Genomic DNA, 23,330 nt, shown 5'->3' with positions numbered 1-23,330 from the left:
AGAAATGTGTGTATGCAACATTAGTAGAGGTGGGTTGTCAGGAAGAAGAGTCTCTGCGTCACTTCAATGATTAGTACCATGCATCCCATTAACTTTTTCATAGGGCCACCACCACTCCATTTTTATTTGCTGCTCATTCTGCAGCGCATGTGTTACCTCAGTGTTATCAAATTAGAGCACGTGTGCCAGTTATTGCATTGTGTGTTCACCTGCACACAAACAAAAATGAGACCCCTGTGCACTCCATGATGCTATCTATCTCTGTTCGTTGTGAGTCTGTTATGATCTCCTTCGGTGGTTTTACAATAGGCCCAGGACAGAAGGACAAACAGAACATTATCCTAACAGGCCGCTCTCGCGAACGACACATATTCACTCATCACATGTCTGAAAACCTAAACACCTTGAGGGAGGAGGGAGGTTCTGCACCTGCTGCCCACTTTTTTTGTCAGCACTTTGATACTTTGTATTGCAGGAGCATTGACTCCCCCTTCACCGCAGCAGGGGCAGTGACTTTAATCTCCCTATATAACCCTCCGCCACAAGTAACTCGGCCACTGAGGCGAGGAGGATCGTGCCCATTGGCTCGTTTTTAACTCGGGCCCCAAACAGTCATCTATTTAAAAGGGCAGAGTAAGCCAATGGCTAAGGAGACCTTACTGATGGTCAGCGTCTTCTTATCTAACACCAGTATATAGAGGCTACCTCGGGTAATTCATGTGGGGGAGGGGCTCGCATGTTCAGCTGGAGCTGCCGCTCTATCTGTTGGCCACGCCTCCACTCCACACCCTTCCTTTTGTTCCGACACTGATGCCAGTTGTCTGGCCCTGCCCAGCAGCCATTCACCCCATGATATCCTTGTGACTCCCTAGCTTGCCCCCTCTCCGAGACACTACTTGACCTCCTACATTAGCTGGTGCCCCCAGGTGACTTGGCTGGTACCGCCATGCGGAGCCCGTGGAACACAGGTTGGGTGGGCGGATCACACATTCTCTGCTGCCAGACCACCTTTACTGATCTACTAACGAAAGGTAAGGGTCATATGTGACTTTGACTAGGCCCCTCAAGTGACATCAGCGCCATTTTGGTTGGTGCCCCTAAAGACGGCCGAGCAGGGGGACCCGATGTCCAAGTGCACATCCTCACAGCTATATGCGACACGTTCTATCAATGGCAAAGAACATTCAAGGATATAGCATGAACTGTGCGCAGCACTGTGGCTGCTCAGCGTCCAGCGGCCGCCATCTTGGGCAGGTGGTGTCATCCCCTAGCATAGAACTCGCGGGCATGACTACCCGCATCTTCAGGGATGTATGATACGGATCAGTGTAATAAAATCATACAAATATTAATAACATTCCTGGACGGCACCACTCAATCATGATCGACTTTCCCACCAATGGTTTGTCCATGATTGCGACAGCGGGTGGGTTTGCTCCTTTTCTAGTGCCTGGCTCCAGTCCGTCCCTCACACTTGTGTGAGCACAGGGCCTCAATATTGTGGTTAGTTTAAACACGAGCAGGCACCTTACCCTGGCACATCCTGACAACATGTGATGTAGGATACCAGGATACTGTTGTGCCTATCACAAAACAGCACCAACCTTAAGGACAGAGTGACACTACCAAACTTTTGTGGATCATCGACACACCCTCCCCCATTCTAGGCATCCGAAAACATTGTCTACCTGAGATCCTTAAAAGCTTTCACTTAATGACCCTATATCAACGCGTTCTGCCCCTTTACACACTCTCGCCCATGCTGGGCATCCATAATACATTGTCTACCTCAGATCCTTATATCCTTTGCATACTGCCTTACTAGCATAGAGTTCTGTCCCTTAATGGAAAAGTAAAACTGTCCATGCTCTCAGGGTCGAGCTGCTGAAGGTCTGAACTTGCTCCAGGATGGGTGATTGATTGCCATCAGTTGCCCCAGATGAATTTCACGCCTGCTGGTTTCATCCCTGTGCCCAGGGAAACATTCCTGACAGAAGGAGGTAGGGTGTCATGGATACATAACTCTCCCCAAGCTTTCATCTCTCTACTGCAGTAGTGTGCAGAGGTCATTGGCACCAGCAAGGACCTGTAGCAACAAGGTGGTCACTTTCTGCCTACTGACCCCAGGAGGGGCTTCAGGGTGAAAAAGACCAATGTTTGTGATTCTGGAGAAAAAAACATTTAAGGAAACCTATTCTGGAGGGACTTTGTCCATGAGCGGGTTTCCTCGATTTGTAGTAATCGCATGACATTCCCAGGATGTCGACTCAGTCTTGGTGAATGATCTTCATGCCGCTAAAAGACTCTAGAGTTCTTTTTTTCAGGATCTTTGATTCCTTGTTTCTCGTTTACTTCCCCGTCTGCCCGCCTTCTTCCCCTTCGACTCTTCTTCGTCTGTTCCTCTCTTCATTGCTCTTCCTCTACAGGGGCATGTGCTAACCTCCATTTAACCCTCAACTGTGTTTTACCTTACACCTGCCCTTTACTCCTGCCTATACCAGTACCACTACCCCACCAATGACCACAGTTTATTCACTCCTGCCTATACACTTCCTCCTTTAGCAATACTCCAACCTGTACCCCTGAACCACTAACCCTACCCAAACCATTATACCCCCGAGCCCGCTGTACTCTTGTACCGTCTAACGCTACCTTCACCAATATACATCTACCCCTGCCTGTACCATAGTACCTACTTCCTGCACCCTTGCACTTCTACTCCTACTGCAGTACCCTGCATTAAACTTATTCCTCATAGTGAAAATTCTCCAAAATGGAGTTTCACCAGCCAGGATAGACGCCCTGATGTTCTTTTTGGAGTTTTACCGAAATGTGGCATAGTCAAAAACAGCGGCGGCCGCCGCCATATACAAAGGGTGGTTGGGCAGTTGGGGTTACGCGGGGGAAGTGAAAAATTCAATATAAAAAACACATACCTTTTGCCGCCGGCCGCACCAGAGTCACGTCTCGTCGCACCGCCTCTCCTCTTCCTGTCTGCTAGTCCCAGCAGCCACTGGGATAGACTCCCTGTCCAATCTCCATGCTGCTCTGAGCAGGCAGGAAAGATGGCCTGCTCAGACCAGACCAGGGAGTCAGTGGGATTTCTCAAGCCCGGCTGCTCAACACAGCTGGGCTAGAGAAAACCTAAGCGCGCATGTGTGTTTTGGTTGGCCTGAGACGGCCGACCAAACACACATGAGCACTTATGGAGTGGAGTGCACTAGCACTCTCCCTCCCCCCTCCCATGCCTCGGCCTTGCCCCTCCCAACACCGCTGGCTACGAGCCGACAAATGTAAACTAAAACGATGCAAGAACATGGTTTTATTTTAGATCCGCTGGCTCTGAGCCAGGCAGTGGCGCAATGCTGCTCCGCCATTGCAGAGGAGCAGCCACTGGTCAAAAAACTGTTTTATCTATACACTTTGATATGTTTAATTATTCACCCACTTAAAAATGTTCCCTTTATGAATGAGAATTACTTTTTACCATTATTTGCTTAACATCTTCCAAACGTGGCGGGTAAAATATTCCAGTTTCCGTATTGTACCTGGATCCCTTATGGCACCATTATTCAGGCCCTTTGTCATCTGCCGAGGTATTTCAGGGGTGGCTGACAGTGCAACTGCCTGTTATAGCTATTGCGAGCAATTCCTTTAAATATTAATAGAGTGGGATTTGGCTCCTCAGAGGAGTATTGCCTATCTCACCTCATGCTATTGGCTGACTGATGTATCACTCCACTTCCTATGGAGTGCTTGCATTACAATTAGGGCTCCCTGCTTTCCCTTTTTACTGATTTTTACAGATAAATAAAGACAGAAAACCATTTATTTTCTTGCCTGTATTTATTTTTAAATGTGGATAAAAATGGAAATTGGGTGCTATTTACACTTTGCCATGACTGCCAGGCCAATAAACCTGGGTGGATTGATAAATAAGGAGGTTAAAAAAGGAATGAAGTTTAGTAAAGTAGCTTAAACAGCAGTAGATATTCACAAGGCTGATACTGAAATGTGCATATTTTCATATAAGTGCATTGATTTATCTCCCGCGGATGTTGATATCACTGAAACCTGGCAGGCATTCAAGCATGACTGTATATGTATTGGTTAAATACATGTGGAAATATACCAGTTTCAGCATTATTTTTTTCACAAAACCCATAATAAATATGGAAAAATACAGCTAAAGTTGACAAAAAATAAATATGGATAAATACAGACAGAAATATAAAAAAAATAAGTACCATAAAATCGGGAGCCCTAATTACAATGCATAAAGGACTATTTTAAATTTCAAACACACACTGAAAAATCACACATTCAATTCTTTTAGCTCATAAATGCATTGCATACAGAAGGAATTTATTTTTTGTTTCTTCTCCCTGTGAGGCAGGCTTATTACAGATATTTTATTTGAGAATCAGAAGGCAAGTAGAACTATTGGCTGTACCCTTTTTTCCTCTGCGGGGTGCCTGTCTTGGCTAAAGCACATGAAATCCATTTGATGAGTATCTGATCATCTGCATTATATAATCACTCGGGGGATATTATTTATAAAACACAACATCAAGGTTTCATCAGTTTCACGAAATGCCACAAAACGAGAAGTAATTTCTAAGAAACGGAAGCGCATGCTGGTCTGTGGTTTGCGATTCATTCCGTGGGTGTTCTTGCGTTCAGTCCTTCACGTGAGGCTGTTGTAGAAGTGCGAAACAGTAAGCTGATGATTAAAGCTGTTCTGGTAGAGCAGACTGAGGGACTGCCATCTTTCCTGCAGTCAGTGAACCCAGTGTACACATCAGCAAGAGGCGAATCTCATTATGTCATTGTCTGGTCTGGAACTGGACCTCCGCGTTCAACTTTTAAATGAACATCAAGCTATGCCCACTCAACATGTTTCGACTTCAGAACTGGGTATTCTGCACCAGGTACTATAATGTTATGCATCAAGAATCTATTAACACATAGTTGTTATTGTATAGGGACAGTTACCCCAAGGCATGTGTATTTAAGCCAAAAGGCAAAGTCATGTGTGGATTTAATGAGCACCAGGCCTTGACAAGCAAGCTTCTAGAACCCATAAGCACACATTTTCATTTGACACTAAACTGTCAATATTTTTGTGGGTCAGGATAGTGTGTGCTAAAATGAAGGTAGAAACTGAAACCAGGTGTAGAGGCAAATCACACACAACACTCATCACCCTCAAGGAAGGGGTGTATTGATGACAGCACCACTAGATGTGTCAACGTAGCAGATAGGCAAATCTTGACCCCGAAGAAAAGATATAGATCCAGATGTGAGAAGCAGCTGCAAAGCCTACAACTGAAAGGGTCACATGTACAACCATTTTTAGCAGCCGCAAACTGGGACTAGGGCCATTTACCACAGCTAAAATGAGTTGTAGCTTGTATCAACCCTATTTTGTGAGTCGGTAACCTTTTACCGACTCCCATAATAGGGTTTGTAAGTTGCTCTAAGGAAGGGGTGTGCCAAGGACGACCCTTCATTAAAGCGAGTCGCAGGGGGATGTACGATTGTTTTGCCACCGGAATGTGCTCGCAAAACAATCGCAGTTTACCACCTACTTCAAGTGGGTGGTAAGACAGTTGCAAACAGAAAGGGGTCCTCTGGCAATGAAAACTTTTTTAAGTGCAGGCAGTGGTCCCAAGAACCCCTGCCTACTATTAAAAAATGAACCAGAAATGTTTCATTTTTCTTTCTTAAATGCATTCCATTTTACTTTAAGGAAAATGTGCTGCAAGAAGAAAAATTGCTTTATGTAAAAGGCAGTCACAGACATGAGGGCCGGCCATTCCCAATGGGTCGCAAATTGCAATCTGCCCCATAAATAATAATGAAGCGGATCCCTTGCGAACCATTTGGGAATGGCAGACAGTGTCTGAGACACTGTTGTACTTTTCAGTTTACCAGTCATAAATTGTGAATTGTTAAACATCGCAATTTGAGAGTCGCAAAATGAAATGGTCGTGCATGTGGCCCTGACTTACAGGATTTTACGACCACTAAATGGCTTTTTGTTAATGTACTAAACTCATTTTGGGATTTCATAAAGGTTTAAATCACTAAATTGGTTTAGAAATGGATAACCAATCACAATTTGGTAGGGGCGTTTTTAGTGTTTCCCTTTCAAATTGTGATTAGCAGTGCTGTGTATCAATGGTTTTCAACCCCTATTTTGGTTGGAAACCATTGTAAGGTTGCCAACCCCTCAAAGAAGTCCACTCGGGAGGGGAAGGGGTAACCTATTTATAAAGGGGGGTATCCTCTTAGTGAGGGTTCCGCTTGAGTTTGTGTTAAGAGTTGACACAAGCCCAGGGAACCACTACCAACTCTTAAACAAACTTTTAACAAATAAAAGAATGTCAGCCGTGAGTCTCATTGCCATGACAATATTCATATTTCTGTTCACAAGGTCTATTCCTATTCAGATTTAGCAACAATGTTATACATGTTTTCACAACAATTTTGAGTTGTAAAAATAGCTGAAGATTATAGGCCCTTTTATGTGTCTTTTTTGCATTTCATTACAAAATAGCAAGCATGGAAGCCTATTTAGCTAGCATTAAAAGTAAAAAAAAAAAAAAAATCAGATATACACTGCGCCACATCAAGTTAAATCCGTTGTAATTATTTGGTACCTTAATGAAACCCTTGGTGGAAAGGGACCTGCAGACTGATTCTCTATCAGAAAGGCTTGAACAGGGGGTGGGGATTAAGGGGTTTTCAGCATACATAGTTTAGCAATACGGATCGGGGGTCCCTACAAATATTCCCCTTTGTAGGACTACACCAGCATACATTGGCTTTAGAGCACACCTTAATTTTTAGATCTATCCTTAGGATTCTCAACGGCCTCATTTTTACCAAATCAAATGACTGCTAAAAATACATACGTACATGGGCCTCCATCAGCTCCGTTCATTCATTGGCCTGCTTAAGTGTAATTCACATTTTGCTTCTGCCCTTCACAGGATACGATTCAGAAAAGGGGGTGGTGATGAACAGAGTGTCTGAATTAAGCAGACCGCTCTTACCCAGTCCAAAGATCGGGGCTTCATCCATCACCATTATTTAGCTCACTGCACCATCCCAGCTCAGAACCTGGCTATATGCAAATTAGTCTGTCTGTTCCTGGCCCACTGCATCATGGGAACAGGGCAGACCAAACTACCAAGCCAATTCTTCACCAGAAAGGAGACAAGCTTCCGGGGACCGGTTTCTGGCATTTCAGCCGTCTTCGGCCCGGCTGGCTTGAATCCTGATGGTGCAATGAGAAAGGGACTCATGTCTGAGTATACCCTGCCACACCTATAGTGGCCAAAAACGATTCAGAAAAGGGGGTGGTGATGAACAGAGTGTCTGAATTAAGCAGAACACTCTTACCCAGTCCAAAGATCAGGGCTTGATCCATCACCGTTATTTAGCTCACTGCACCATCCCAGCTCAGAACCTGGCTATGTGCAAATTAGTCTGTCCTGGCCCAGTGCATCATGGGAACAGGGCAGACCAAACTACCAAGCCAATTCTTCACCAGAAAGGAGACAAGCTTCCGGGGACCGGTTTCTGGCATTTCAGCTGTCGTCGGCCCGGCTTGCTTGAATCCTGATGGTGCAGTGAGCAAGGGACTCATGTCTGAGTATACCCTGCCACACCTATAGTGGCCAAAAACGATTCAGAAAAGGGGGTGGTGATGAACAGGGTGTCTGAATTAAGCAGACCACTCTTACCCAATCCAATGATCAGGGCTTGATCCATCACCGTTATTTAGCTCACTGCACCATCCCAGCTCAGAACCTGGCTCTATGCAAATTAGTCTGTCCCTGGCCCAGTGCATCATGTGGTCTGCTTAATTCAGACACTCTGTTCATCACCACCCCCTTTTCTGAATCATTTTGTCCACCATAAGCGTGGAAGGGTATACTCAGATGTGAGTCCCTTGCTCATTGCACCATCAGGATTCAAGCAAGCCGGGCCGACGACGGCTGAAATGCCAGAAACCGGTCCCCGGAAGCTTGTTTCCTTCCCAGTATAAGAATTGGCTTGGTAGTTTGGTTTGCCCTGTTCCCATCATGCACTGGGACAGGAACAGACTAATTTTCATGTAGCCAGGTTCTGAGCTGGGATGGTGCAGTGAGCTAAAAAACGGTGATGGATCAAGCCCTGATCTTTGGACTGGGTAAGAGTGGTCTGCTTAATTCAGACACTCTGTTCATCACCACCCCCTTTTCTGAATCATCTTCACAGGATACAGCATGGATCAATGGGTCAGCCCACTTCAGCTATTGGCTTCTCCTACGCTGTGAATGACAGCATTTAGTCTGATCCCTTGTGTACAGTCAATTGAAAAAGAGTACACGGCAGTACCAGGGCTGGTGTTGGTGGGCTGCTGAGCCACGTCTTTGTTTGCATATTTTTTATATATATATTTTGTCTGCAAGTTGCATACATGGTTCCCGAGGCCAGACTTTTTGGTTTTGGCAGTGCTTGTTGTAAACTGTATTCAAAGAAAACACACGAGGATGTGTCTGAAAATCCACCATTTAATCCTCATTTGATAGATGACCATCTAAAAGACTTTCCATGTTAGGTATGTGGCTGACTGTGATAGGAGGTGTTTATAAAAATGGATCCATTTGGACCTATCAATTGCCTACTCGGTAGGAAATGTTAGCTTCCAAGATTCTAATGCTACCCGAGCTTCAGAGTGCTTTCCCCAAATTCCCTTGAACCAAGTGATTTACTGTGTGTGTAATATAACTCTTCTATTTGCAGAGAGGCTGGCTTCTACACTGTGAAGCTGCGGCCAGGCCTCCGCCTCGTATCCCTCAACATGAACTTCTGCTCGGAGGAAAATTTCTGGCTCAGCATCAACTCGACGGATCCTGCTGGCCAGCTCCAATGGTTGATTCAGGTTCTGCAGGTTTCCGAAGATGAGAAGGAGAAGGTAGGAAAGAAAACTTTTGTTGTGCCTTTTTCATATATTGTCAGATAATACTTGAAAGTGTTCCTATTTATAATGGTAAAACAATTGCTAAATCCTTCAAACAACACGTTTCGGCTCTTGGCCATAGATGAACACTCCACCCTGGACACATCATATGTAAATTTGTGTGAATATATTAAGCTGCGTAGGCTTTCTAAGGCTTGTGAATGGAGGTGACTATTCTAAATTATTTTATTTTTTTTGCAGAGTTTTATATAGCACGAACTAGACCCGAACCGAATCGGGTATCGGAGCGCTTTACATTGCACAGTTACGTTAGATGAGGACACACATTCATTTTAGGCACGGGGACATTACGTGATTTGCCCAGAATCACAGGAGGTTTTGGCGTCATTACCGAGACTCGAAACCAGATCCCCAGGTCCGAGGTCGAGCGCCCTAGCTGTTAGGCCAACTCCTCTCCCTAGAATGGGAGCTCTACCTCAAAACATTTCTGCCTAAGGAGTAGTTGGTGTATATTTAACTAGGAGTCAACACCCAGAATGAGCTACGTCCCATGTTGGATCTGTGATAAGACCACAGAATCGTGCTCTAAGCTTTTGTGAGAGTATGATGTGGCAGACAATATATCCACACATAGCTGTTAGAAATATACTATAGCTTGAAGGAGCCAGTGATGAACCCTCAGCACAGGGGAGAGTTGTCTTCTGCAAACCCCCATCAAGAGGTGGACTGCCATCTTCTGGTCTCATTGTAATCCTCTCACTGAAGAGAAGTCCCTGATGAAGACTCGTATCACAGCGTCGCTTGATTGAGCAGGTGCATTGACCGTATCCACCCTCCAGTAGAAAGTGTGGGACGGATCCTCTTGAAGGGTTTTTGGTTGAGAAGCAAGATTCTATAATTCTTTGTATCTAAGGTTAAAGGCATGGAATTGACCAACTAAGCCCCATGACACTGGCATGGGGCAACATACCCATTGCAGCACACTACGGGCCATCGAGCCAGAGTGCTGGATAGTAAACACAAAAGACCCCCTGAGTCTTGGCTGCATTGAACTTCACTGCGCATTCATAGCTAGCCTGCTGCCGCAGACACAGAATTCTATTAACCTTAGTTCTCTTTGGCATTCAAAGAAAGGGACACTGAAGAAGTGACTAGTGAAGTCCACTCCAGAAGGATAAACTTTTTAAAATATTGGAGACGGTGAGGATCCCAAAGTCAACCCGAAACACTTGAATGGATTCTAAATCAAAATAAAAAGTAGCTTTTCCCCAAAAATTGGGTATTTGTTTGGCAAACAAATATCAGAGTCTAACAATGTGAACATGGTAAACTGAATGTTAGAACCCTGTGGCTTTGTTTCCATTCCGTGGTTGCCTTTGCGGCTGCAAGTCTAATACAGTGCACAATGGGCTTCAGTCCAGATGCCTGAGGTAAAGTCGAAACCTACTAGAACCCTGTCCCATGTGCGCTCCAACCCTTCTTCGGGTTTGATGTCAAAGCTGAATTTGTGCAGCCCAGGGAGCCGACTCTGGCACTGGTCAAAGATTCGGTAGAGGAAACTGTAATCCACATGGCAAATGAAAAGGTCAACGCAAATTTAACACTAAAACATATTTTGACGATTTCCCCAGGATCTAAAGGATCACCCGCTTGCACGAGATTTTATGTTCATGTTCAGTCGCCTTGGCTATGGAGGATAAAGACTATAGCCTCTGAATAGGCCTCCTCCATTCTGCCAAACACATCTTTCCAGTACTGATGTTGGCCTTTACTTGGATTTTAAAAGTGCCAGTGGCCTACACACTTCACTAGAAGGTGGTATTTCCTACCCTTCTGGCCCTTCTTCTGAGGATGTTTAATCTTTTATGACAGTCATTCGGATGGCGGCTGAAGTTCGGGAACTGACTTTACCTTCTGTGGGAGTAAATCTAACATCCTGGTGGACATCTAACAACCTTCCATGGTAAAGGAAGTGCCCTTGCTCTTGGACCCTCTCGTGGCTGCATGGGAGACACCCTATTGGAGTCTGACAGTCCATAGGCAGATTGCCACATGCCATAGGTTTCCTCTGAATGAGTCCTATTTTATGTCCACTGGTCTTTCACTGGAGTGTGCAGTTTTTAAAATTCTGTCATTAAAACAGAATATCAATGCCTTTCCTACATCTCCCTCAGACAATGAATCCAAAAAACATCAGGCTTTTGGTCTCAAAGTGTTTTGCCTTTGGCAGTTTGTGCCTAGAAATGGTTAATGCAACTATCTTTTAGGCTGATACATTCTTGCTTATGGAAAGCGTTGAAACTTACAGATTCAAACCTTCCAGACTATACAACTAAGCCATTTTCTGACCTGGTGAGTGATGGCCTGGATGACTCACAACAGTGTGGCCTTAAGTCTGAGGATACATTTGCTCTGCTTACTGCGTGACCGTGCTTCAGTGTGTTTCATTAGATTTTTGGGAGATGTCTAGACTGCGTTTATGGCCCTTTGACAGTGAGTAGCTGTTCGGTGACAACTTCAACTCCTCCTTGCAAGACTTCAAGAGCTGCAGGTCTATGGCTCGTCCCTGCGTCTGGCCACACCTAAACAGAAACTCAACAAATAGTGTGGAAAGATCTATGCTACAGCTGCGCACTCTTGTCAAAGGCAGTTCTCTCACCCAGTTCTGATGCCACAGCAACGATTTCTGAGCAAGGGTTAATCTAGGAGATGTCGCCCAAATCAGACCTAAGCCCCACCACCCTTTCCAGGTTCTGTTGCTTCCAAACCCTTTCCTGTGATTGTCTCTCTTGCCACCCACTGCATCAAATAAATACAGAACTATGGGTAAATCAACTGATCTGCAGAGGCTACGGCCTTCCTTTCCTATCCTACCTCAAGGTCACATTTCCTTCAGAGCTTGCTCACCAGCTCACACCTCATTGCCCTGCTGGATAAAGAGGCCGAGCAGGTTATGTCTCTTTAGGAGCAGGGCATGGATTTTACTGATCCTTTCTGTTAGAAATGGGGATTTCCGGTTGGCTAAGGTTTGTGACAAAGCCAGCCAGAAACCACCATTGTACGTCAGTTCAAGGAATCACCCGCCAAGAGAACCCCTGCTCACCCCCTTGGTAGCTTGGCACGAGCAGTCAGGCTTATCCCGGAGACGATGTGTAAAGCATTTGCGCACGCAACCAATCAGCAACAACATCCAAGGCCCCCCACAAAAGGAACTCCACACAAGGTTATATAAAAATAGCCTTTGTATTATCAGAACACATCAGAATCAGAATCACAGGATGTACATTACGCCAACTGGCACGGGCAATATTTACAAGGGATTATATACACAGGACAGGGCCACATGGACCACTGTCAGGAATAAGCACTTGGTAGAACTAGCACTTTGTAGAAATAGCACTTTGTAGGTATAACACTTAGAACAAAGAATAATTGTAGCACCAAATAATCATGGTAGAACACAACCAGTAACCACTGGTAAATCACTGTACTTTGCAAAAGCCTGTGCCATAAAATCCATCATACATAGTATCCCACCAGTCAAACTGCATTAGACCCTCACCACCTAAGTAAAACCTTACACTAGGGGCGTAAATCACACAGGGAAGTACAGTCTCCATAAAATAAACCTAAGCAGGTAAAACAACCTCCTATGCAGAAATCATATCTAGAGGTATCAGAGCACAGGGTGCGCAAAACATACTACACACAGTACATTTCCTAACACCCAAAAAGCAATAACACATGAATCATAACAGGACATTAATCACATTAGAGTCCAGGTTGCACCACTGCGCCAAGACCTAAACGTAGCAGCTGTCCACTACTTGCTGGGCAGCTGAGGGACAAGAACAAGGCCTAAAAGCTGAGCTGGCACTAAGTGCTGCGCAGCTGTGGAAGGCCAAGGTAGGGATGAAGGAGTGCATTTCACTCCTAGAAGCAAAGTGCATGTCCCTGGAAAGAAAGGTCCTAAACGGCGCAGCTGCCCACTAATTGCTGGGCAGCTGGGATAAAACTGCGACAAGGGCTCTCCCTGGCACTCTGGGACAAAGACTGCGCACGTGGGAGCCTTCTAGGCTCTGAAAACAAATGCTGCGCAGAACATGGGGAGCCCTCCAGGCTCTGACACAAAACCTGCTCATCGTTGGAGCCACGGGGCTCAGCATGGGCTCCTCTGGCCCTTAAAATCAATAATGTGCCCCGGGAGCCATCCAGGCTCTGAAAATTAGAAGGCAGAAATGGGGGGAAAGGCTTGGGACCTTTAAAGTAAATATGTCCCCAGCGATGGGGCCACGCACAGGCTTGGGCATGCCTGGGGCCCGAAAACAACACCACCCACATGGGAGCCACTCGGGGCTCGGTTAATCACTGGGGCTGGACACTCCCTGGGAAATCCTTACTACAACGTGGGGGCGGCCCACTGCCATCCGGGGCCGCCCTCGATGTGCCCCTGTCACGGTGCCTTCCTTCGGCACCAACATACTGGGCCTCAGACCAGTTCTACTACTCAGTCACACGGAGCCCCCCCCCCCCAGCCCTCTCGGACACTCACCGGCTAGGGGCGACGGCAGGACTCTGTTCCTTGGGCGGCGGTAGTCTCTTGGCGGCCCCGGGGCTCTCTACAGCTCACGGGAGGCCCGGGCGAACATCACTCGGCCTGCTTCTCTTTCTGTCTCGGCGGTAGGGCGGGAGCCAATCGCGGCGCGGCGGCGGGCGGGACTTCCTGGAAGCAAGCGAAAGTCCCGCCCCGCTCCAGGCGCCCAGCCGCCTGACTTCCTGTCTTTGGCCCGGCCGCGGCGGTGACTGTTCGGGGCCAAAACGAGGGGTAGGCTCCTTCGGTGAATAAAATAAAAATAGAAACGGGGTGGGCACCCGTTTAGGCGTCTATAAAAACGGGTTGCACCCTGAATTAAATTATGCAATAATGAAGACGCAGGGTGGGCACCTGCGCATCAGCCCTCAAAGACACAGGCATCATGCAGGGTAGGCACCTGCTCGTAAATAACAAAATGAGCGGGGTAGGCACCCGCGCTGCGATTAGCAAAGGCAGTAATAAGGGGTAGCCTCCCTCAATAACAGGGCAAGCTAGAATAAAGCGCTTCCCAGGTGCTAGGGGACACAGAGACCACCAGGCCCCCAAAGAATGACCCCCCTCCCAGGAAAGAAAAAGGCTCAGCAACAAGCAGGACATCACAAGACTAGGCTTTCAGGGCCAGGAAGAAGGGTCCACAAGAAGTCCATCAGCCATCCAGGGGCTGGGCAGGGCCCAGGGAGGCAAGCCTTCCCCTGGGCCCCAGCAGCAGCACGCGCCTGGCAGATTCTAGTCAGGAAAACAAGAACATTTAACATGAGGTCACAGACTCTTTTTATACACCAAATCCCTTTGTCTCTAGGGTGCAGGGTGGGAGAAAACCAGACGCTTCTGGTTCTGGACCACTTTGTTTTGCTCAGCCCCTCTCCCTATTCACAGTACAGGCTAGGGTTATCAGTCGCACCACAGGTAGCGGAGCCAGCATTGTGTAGGGAAAGCCCAGTCCTATTCAGGTCCCAGGTGCGCCCCTCCCTGCCGTCAACATGCAGATCTCCCCATTCACCACCGGGGCAGACCCATCCTGACTTCTGGAGCCAGGCACAGCAGCGAGCTCCAGCCAATCACAAGCCAGACAGCCAATTCACATATATTACACAGACATGCCAACTTCTAGAAGTGGCACTTCCACACTAGACACAATAACGCCGCACACATCATCGCGCAGTATTTAATCACACGAGTCCGCACATACCAAACTCGCACCTGCACTCCCCACGCATCAGGAACTACCAGGGACACATACATTCCCCATGCATTCCTATGGGAGGGCAGGCCAACCTCACCAAACGCACGCACTTTATCCTGGGACACAGTGGTAAAGTGCGCAGAAGCCAAAAAGCACTAACACCAGGTCACAATTAAAAGCAAAACGTTTAGGGCCAACACTTTCTGTTTGTCCACCCTTCACAATTTTCTCCCAGATAAGTTGGTCCCTCATACCTTTCCATCCTTACTACTCAAGGTGGTTTCCGAATTTGAAATGGGTCAGTTTGCTACCCATTAATAATCCTTCCCTCCTGTGCACCTGACCAAGGAAGAATGTCTGCATAGACTGGACCCCAGGCATGCAGTGTCTTACTACATTGACTGCAAGCAACATGACCGGGTTCATGACCAGGTCTTAACCTTTTTGCTGAAGCTAAAAAAGGACAAGGTGGTGAACAAATGCACCATTTTATGTTGGGCCATACTCTGTATCAAGAGCTCCTATACCTTGGCCAAGGAAGATTCATGCTCATTCCAACACAGCCATGACTTCTTCTGCAGCTCTTTCAGAGCCATCATGATTACAGACATTTGCCGGGCAGCTACAGGATCATCCTTGCATAACTTTTCAAAGCCCTACTGCCACATGTTTCAGGCATGTAGTAATGGGTACTTGATGGTATCAAGTGAGAAATAACCAGAACCAATTGTGGGGCTAGCCCTGATAAACCCAGGGTTGCTAAATGGTCTTCATATTGGTGTTGCTGACCATACAAAATTCTGCAAAGCCAGCCGAGAGATTAAGGTCTTTCATGTTATGAAGATTATCAAGGGCGGCTGTTGTGCTCCATGTGAAAGTCTGACGGTGCACAGTTCAGCATCTGTACGGATTCAAGGGAACTTAGGCAAGCATTTAGCGAAGTGTTTTTCATGATTTCGGAAAGAGGGGGTAAAAGAGTAATAGACATGTTGTTTTTCAGGTCACCTTCTTCCAGGTCCACTTTTATCAGAATGAGGGTAATAGCCTGCTTCTTACAGAAATCTGTTCTGGACCCATCACTGAAAGAGGCATTGATGAAACTGGTGATTGCATGTGCAAGCTAAAAGGAGGTGGGGGGGCAACATGACCTGTTTCAAACACCAGCTAATATCAATGACAACAAATTTCAGATTGCAAGAGTCAGGGGGATGTCATTAGCATGCCGAGGCTAGAGGATCTGATTTCCTCATTGCTGTTCTTGCAGCGCTTCTCTGGCTGTCTTCATCCTGACTGTTTTACATCTTAGTTGCTTCATATTTATGAGACCGATGATGCTTCACTTGATCCTTGTTGTGGAACGCAGAGTGTGCGTGTTCTTTAGTGGTAATGCTGTGATATCTCCTCTTGCTCCAGGTCCACATCATTGGTCACATCCCTCCCGGCATCTGCCTCAAAAGCTGGAGTTGGAATTACTACCGCATCGTAAACAGGTGGGACCACAGGTGGTAAAGTATCTGTGGAAGGTCAAAGCGGGAGGAAGGGAGGATGCAGGGAAGAGACTCCATCTCGGCTGTTGAGAGATAGAATGACGAAATGGATTCCGTGAGTGGAGGTGGCATGTGCGCGTCTGGAAACAGAGAACTTACAAAGAGTAGGAGGAGCAGTTCACAGGTGGGCTTCGCTTTGGAGGGCAGTAATAAGTAGATGGTTGAATGGAGGTCCTGGTGGTTGCTTAGCTGGAGGTAAATGTCAGAGGTAGATGGAGATAAATCTTGGTCCTAGGTCACGGGCTTGGTGATGGACTACGTGAAGGGATAAGTGAAGGGTAGATGGAGGTCCTGATGGTGGCTTAGCTTGAGGTCCTGGTGGATGTCTGTGTCCGAATTAGATGGAGAGATAAATAGGTGGTCCCAGGTGGGGGGCTTGTGGACTGCTGGTGAGGCCATGGGCTGGGTGGTGGAATACATGTCGGGATACATAGAGGAATGAATGGATCACCTGTGTGGTGGCCTAGCTGGAGGTCTGTGTTGGAGCTAGATGCAGAGATCAATGGGTGCTCCTAGGTGGTGGGCTTGGTGGACAGCTGAGTGGAGGACTAGGCAGAGGGCTGTGTGACATTATATCTTGCAGAATAGGCAAAGGTCACAAGATCACCAATGGAGGGCTGAGGAACCGCTGGGTGAAGGGTAGAGGAATAGTTGGCCAGGTGAAGGGAGCGGTTGGCTGGTTGTATTGAGGCGGTGACCCAAGTTCAGGGTTAATGTCTGTAAAAGGGATGAATGTGAAAGTCCTATCGCAAAGCGATTGTGAGAGTTTGATATCGCTATGGAAGACTGAGGGTCTCAGACAGAAGATGGATGTGGGAATAAGGGGGTATTGCCTGAGATCAGTAGCAGGCGATGCTCTAGTGTCTGTGGCACCTGGGAAGCTTTGCATCCAGGTGAAGTTGAAGATCTGCTGTCTGAGGGTTCTGGGGAAGGAAAGGTATAAACTATGACACTGGGAGTTGTTGCCTCTTAAGGGTGTGTTAGCCAATATTTAGGGGCGAGTAGAAAGGAAGCATCAAAAAGTGAGGCCCATAAGTACTGGCACTAAAGGTTTCAGAAGGAAGAGAACAGACAGCAACTTTTAGGTGGCGAAAGACTAATGCCATTGTCGGGGCACGCAAATTGAGTGAGCAAAATACCATTGTTGGGAACAAGAAGCCTGTCTGTAAGCAGAAGCAGATTGCAACCGTAAGGTAATAAGAAGTGTTCTGGAGAGATGTGCAATAGATGAAAGGAGGTGGGAGCAGAATGATCAGCACTGCAAAGAAATGTGGAACCGTGGCTGACGCTGATGGCCCACACAACAAGACAGGTGAGCAAAAGAGCAGGAGAATGGAGCAGAAAAGACCAGGATTTGAGGCAAATTTGCAAGGGAGGAGAGGAAAGGAGGCCTGGGGGTGGTCAGCAAGATAGGAGAATGCAGCAGACAGCCAGACAGGTGAGCAAGAATGGAGCAGACATCTATATATGTGAGTGGTAGGTTGTCAGAGCAGAAAGAACCAGGCACTGCGACAGGCCAGAAAGCAAGAAAAAAAATTCTAGGCGTGCCTGGGTTGGCTTGTAACGTGCATACAGTCAGGTTTCCTTGTGAGATACCAAAACATTTGGGGGTTAAGCTGGTGATATGAGCTTGTTTGGAGTGAGAGGAACACTTTGAAGGTGAATAGGCAGGCAAGGAGTGGTCGCTTGAGATGGTGGTGGAATAGCGCCTTGACTCACAAGATCAGCTGTCATAATGCCCCTCCTCTTACTCCACAGGTACGAGAGCACCATCGCTGCCCAGTTCTTCGGGCACACACATGTGGATGAGTTTGAATTGTTCTATGACGAGGAGACGCTGTCCCGCCCGGTGTCCGTGGCCTTTATAGCTCCAAGTGTCACCACGTACATCAACCTGAACCCAGGTGAGTGACCAAACACCCCACGAGGTGAACAAAATGCTCCTTATTGCAGGTACTGATTCTTTTACTTTGACGACAAGTAGTAATATAGCAATGCTAGTAGTAAATATATGATTTTGTTTGAATATTTAATTATTTATTTTTCAACTTTATTGCTATATTAAAAAGCCTGGGTCAAATGAGCACTGAAAGACAATCCAATTGTCTGTGCAATACCAGAGCTATTACAGTTATTTATACTTATTGGCCCTGTTGATGATGTTTTTGACATCAAAAGGGCTGATTGGTGGATCAGGGCTATGTGTGAGTTTTTAAAGACCAGAGAACTAGGAACAATAATATACAAAATTTCACCCAGAGAATGCACATTGAAGAATTTAAACTAGACAAAGTTTAAAGCACAAACCATGAAAGTTTATTTAAAATTTAAGAATCATTACAGAAAACAAAATATATATGGTTAGTTATTCAAATCAAAATGTTCATAATGCAAATATATGTAAAATATCATTGGCAGTGGAAGCTGATCCTAAGCTTTGAATTGGGTCATGTGAAGCAGAATAAGAGTCAAAGAGCACTTGTAGGAGAGAAGAAACATGAAAGTATTCTAAGTTTAGATTGATAAAAAAGACTAACGTGGATAAAAGGACTAATGCGGAGTCTGCTCTCTAAGGAGACCGGGAAGGAGCCTTTCTCCTCTCTCAAACAGGGAAGAGATTTTATATGTTTTTATACAGAGAAATCGTACAGCCAGTGTGGCGCGACGTCAAAGGTATATTAAACTATACAATAATAAAACAGAAAACACATCACATGGTATAATGGCGTTTGCTCTACATCTATTAAATAATCCTGTATTATTCCATACAACAGAAAAGCACATCCAAAATAAAAGCAACACCTCCATTCGGCCAAAGGAAGCGGCCTTCAGTTAAATGTAGAGGTGTGCTTTCCTTCCCACAGCAACATTACAAACACACACGAGAAACGTTTAATTGATACAGGGCAAGCAGGACCATGAAGCGAACTATTTTTTGTACAGTTAATGAAATACTGAATTACAATTAGTGAAATACTGAATGTAACATCTGAGGCTCTTTGTGCACAGGCAGAGAAAGAGAAAACATAACTCCGTCTAACTCTGCGCATGCAATTGAAAGTGCAACTGAAACTCGACTAGACCCACTCATGTCACCTTGAGTATATACTAGACACAGTACAAACTTTACTTGTGCATCTCTTTCATGTTGACTAATTTACTGATTCATTAGTTATGAAATCTGCTTCCAACGCCCCTCATGCTAGCGTCCAGTTTGCAGCTAGTTCTGGCGCATTTTGGAATCCAGTCGGTGACGCCAGTTCTGAGGGAATGTTGACCCCGCACAAATCTTATCTGGTTGAGAGGAAGGAGAACAGCCCAGGGATCCTGATTCTGGATATGAATACCTATTGTTATCGAGGCACTTTTGCACAAGGCCCCTAATATTTGATGCCCCAGGTGACACGCTGGTGGATGCTGACGCACTACATCGCCCCCTTGGAAGAACAGAAAGGTCCCTAAATGGTCTCAAACCATACAGTGCCCTCATTAGACATCAACTCTCCAGTTCTGAGTTGCCATCCAGGGCTGTCACTTTAAACCACATCAGATAGGGTGGAATCCGTGTTGTGTTGGTCTTGGGTTTTTGGTTGATGACCTTTTTTGGTGCTGGTTTTTATTGTGTTCTCTGCTGTTGGGCTCTGAGCCACCAGAGTTGACGAGTTTGTATTTGACCGAGAGAGCGCACAGTACAAAACGAGCATCTTTAAATTTGCAACTTTTGCTAGGACTTCACATCAGAATTGCTGGCAAAATGCCCTTTTAGATGCCAGGGGAAACTTTTTTGTACACGTCTTTTGGATTATCTCCAGACCTGGATCACTCCAAGGGAGATACTCTGTAGTAATCTGGTCCCAGGTCCAGTGTTCTGTGTCTGATAAAATAGTGATACAGCGCCCTGCTTTAGGTAATATAGTATGGTTAAGGAGCAACCAGTTTTACTGTCCATATTGATTTATAACAAATAGTGTCCCTAGTGTGGCCCTGTAGTGACCTTCTATATAAGGCTGATGGGACTTGTTGCTGTCCGGTGTGAAGCCAAATCTCTACTAGACTAATAATACAACCAAAGTAGAAAACATATATTTTCTAGTAACATTTCTGTGATTTTAATGAAACCAAACCAAGGGGCATATTTACAAGCCCCTAACACCACCGGGCGTCATGTTTTTTTGACGCTCCAGTGGCTCAGTGTGCCGACCCATATTTACAAGGCCACGCAAAGTCACCCTGCCTGGCTTTTCATGGCCTTGTATATATGTGGTACCCCTTCATGCATTACTCTGTGGGATAGGGGCGTTCCATGGGTTTTGCTACCGGTGTTCCCTGCAGCACCCATGGAATATGATGCATTCCCAGATTAACAAAGATTTGTAAACCTGGGAAAGCATTAGATTCTAACACCTGGAGGCGTAAAAATGGCGCAACGAGATAAAATACCTTTAGTTCTCCTCATTTCTCCCTCTTTCTGTGTACTGCATTCTGCCGCACACAATGAAGTAGGACATTGACATCAATGATTGTTTTTGTGCAGGAAGGACACCTTCCTGCAAAAAAAACAATCATCCCTGAAGGCAGACACCTCTGTACCATGGCGCCAGGATCCCTGTGTTGGCGCTAGGCAGCTTACTGTGCACCAGGAGCGTAACACAGGCCCCCGCAGCCCCTGCGGTGCGGGGGCGGGGGGGGGGCCTCGAGCTCCAGGGGCCCCCATCAGCACAGCACAGCTGCAGGGCTCCTGATTAAGCCCGGAGGGGGGGCCGAGCTGCCTTGCAGGGAGGCCCCTCAAGGTTCGTTACGCCAGTGCTGTGCACCAGGCAGAGGAAAGCACCGGGATGTATGTATTGTTTAAATACGACGCATTCCTGCACTTTCCTAATGACGCAGCTCGGCACACCAAGATGGCTTTCACTGCCTCGTCATTATCTTGTAAATATGCCCCCACTTCAGAGATGCATGTCTGTATCACCATGATTTACTGGTCAGACATGTAATGTTGAAGTTTGGCAAAGCTTGTTCCCGGCCCAGCCACAAGGTGGCAGAAGACTGCAATAAATGAAACTAGCGCCTGCTGAAAGAGGAACTCCGAGGCTTTCCTGGGAAGCCCCGACTGTATCTCGTTCGCCAGTGCCGTGCTTCAAGTGAGAGGGGGGGGGGGGGGGGGGGGCGGTGTTTGGGACACGGAGGAGGCGGGCTCTAAAGGTGGCGTGGCCTCAATGCAAATCATCGCGGGATGCTGTACATCTGAAAATTGAATCCCAAGCAGGTAAATAGAATTTTATTGGACAAAGAATTGCAGAAGTCAGCAGGGACCCACATATTTAACAGCTGAAAGCACATGGCGCCATTATTCTGGGCTATGGGTAATAAAACAGTTGACAAGGTAATATATTATACTCCATGGGTAAGAAAACCGTCGGCAATAAAAAAACACTTGACAAGGGATTCATCTGGGCCATGGGGAATAAACCAGTAGCAATAAAAGAATATTCGCCATGGCACGTCACCCTCAGGATTGCGATGCAGTACCAGCCTATCTCTGACAGGGAATAAGTATATTTTTAGGTTTCGTAACCTGGCGAGGGGCGAAGCCCCTCCCAGATCGAAATCTGTTGTTTTTAATAGTGAGGTTAGGACAGCCTCTGTTTCCAATTGGCTAGCTCCAAAATGGAGGCTAGCCATTGGGAGGCAGAGGCTGTCAATCGCGTTTTCTCTCGAAAACGCGATTCGGGGGCGTTTCTGGTGCTTTTTTTAAGCCCCGCCCCTTTGTCCCGGGCCGCGCTGCCATTGGCTGCTGGCCCGGGACACCCCGTGATGTCATTCCAGGGCCGCGCTGTGATTGGCTGCCGGCCCGGGACACCCCCGTGACGTCAGCCAATCACAGCGCGGCCCGGAGCTTTAGTTATATCCACCTCTCAGTGTGCTCATTTTAGGGATTTATTTATTTATTTACCGTGGACGAGCCGAGCCGTTTATCTCCCGGTTCGATCTCGGGCCCGGGCCAGATCGCGGCAGCAGGTGTTTGACCTGCCGGCTCCCTTTCCGTAGGATTCACTCACCAGGGATCCCCGTCAGAGCTGCTCGCAGTGCCACAATATACAGTCCCCGCGCAGCCCGTGGCACACTGTTGACATAAACACTCTTTAATTACGCGGCGGCATATAGGCACCTCTATACTGCACCTCCTCATTAGTCCGACGCAGATCACGCTCAACTGTTTAACACCCACACCCCCCGCCTTCCACCCCACTGAGCTAAGCCCACGTCCTCATTGGCAGACGAGACAGTTGTTGCCCTAGTTTTAATTTCTTGAAACACAGAGTATAAGGCAGAGGGGGAAGCATCGCGCGGTTTACCAAGCTCGAGACAGCTGGAAGTGACAAGCGCCATTGATTTATTTCCCGCACACCCTTCGGTTCTGCAAGCAGCCTTAAACGCTGCGGCTTCCTGGCTCTCTCCCACTCACAGGGCTATTTTTAAATCCAAACCAGTGCTCTGGGCTGGCTGGGTTTTGTTTCCGATGGTTTTGATTCCTTGCGAGGCAGAGGGCGCTGCGTGGAGTCGAGGCGCCCGCTTGCTGATGGTCCCTGGTCGTGGGTGCAGTGTGTATTTTTTGCTGCAGGATGGCACCGCGCTGGTGCCCCACCCTGCCTCCCGAGCATGTGCTTCCTTTCCCTCAGACCTGCCACGCATGGCAGCTGCGGAGGCCGGTTGCTAGGCAACAGGCCCGGGCTCACAAAGAGCGCTCAGCTGGAGGAGCCGGGCCTGGCAGCTTCAAACAGCTGGGCCAATCGATGCTGCCTGTGTGTGTCTTAGAAGGCGCAAGTGGGCAGGGGTTCGGTGCGCGTGCCAATGGCCACCAAAATATGCAACCGCGCTAATGACCAATAATTCGAGACAGCTGTATGTATGTAACCTTTGGAGGGAAATATCCGCACCGTATGAAAAGGTAATATATATTAAAAGGCTTGAGTGGCATCTGAATGGCACAAGGCGCTGTACAAATGGCGATGTATAACAATTTACTTA

The 23,330-nt window shown here is 47.0% G+C and overlaps 1 protein-coding gene across 4 annotated transcripts in view; it reads left to right on the top strand.

The window, feature by feature from the left end:
* The window catches only part of SMPD1 (sphingomyelin phosphodiesterase 1), a 68,423-nt gene that overhangs the window by 31,640 nt on the left and 13,453 nt on the right, over positions 1-23,330 (top strand). For all 4 annotated transcript variants that reach the window (XM_086933717.1, XM_086933718.1, XM_086933720.1 and 1 more), the window contains exons 4-6: positions 8,800-8,971; positions 16,168-16,244; positions 18,060-18,205. In XM_086933717.1, coding sequence (XP_086789843.1) covers positions 8,800-8,971; positions 16,168-16,244; positions 18,060-18,205 — 395 coding nt within the window. The remainder of the gene's footprint in view (positions 1-8,799; positions 8,972-16,167; positions 16,245-18,059; positions 18,206-23,330) is intronic.

Source organism: Lissotriton vulgaris, chromosome 8 (assembly GCF_964263255.1).
Source record: "Lissotriton vulgaris chromosome 8, aLisVul1.2, whole genome shotgun sequence".
NCBI classification, from domain to species: Eukaryota; Metazoa; Chordata; class Amphibia; order Caudata; family Salamandridae; genus Lissotriton; species Lissotriton vulgaris.
Note: the sequence above shows the minus strand (reverse complement) of the source record. Positions and strands in the feature narration are given on the sequence as shown.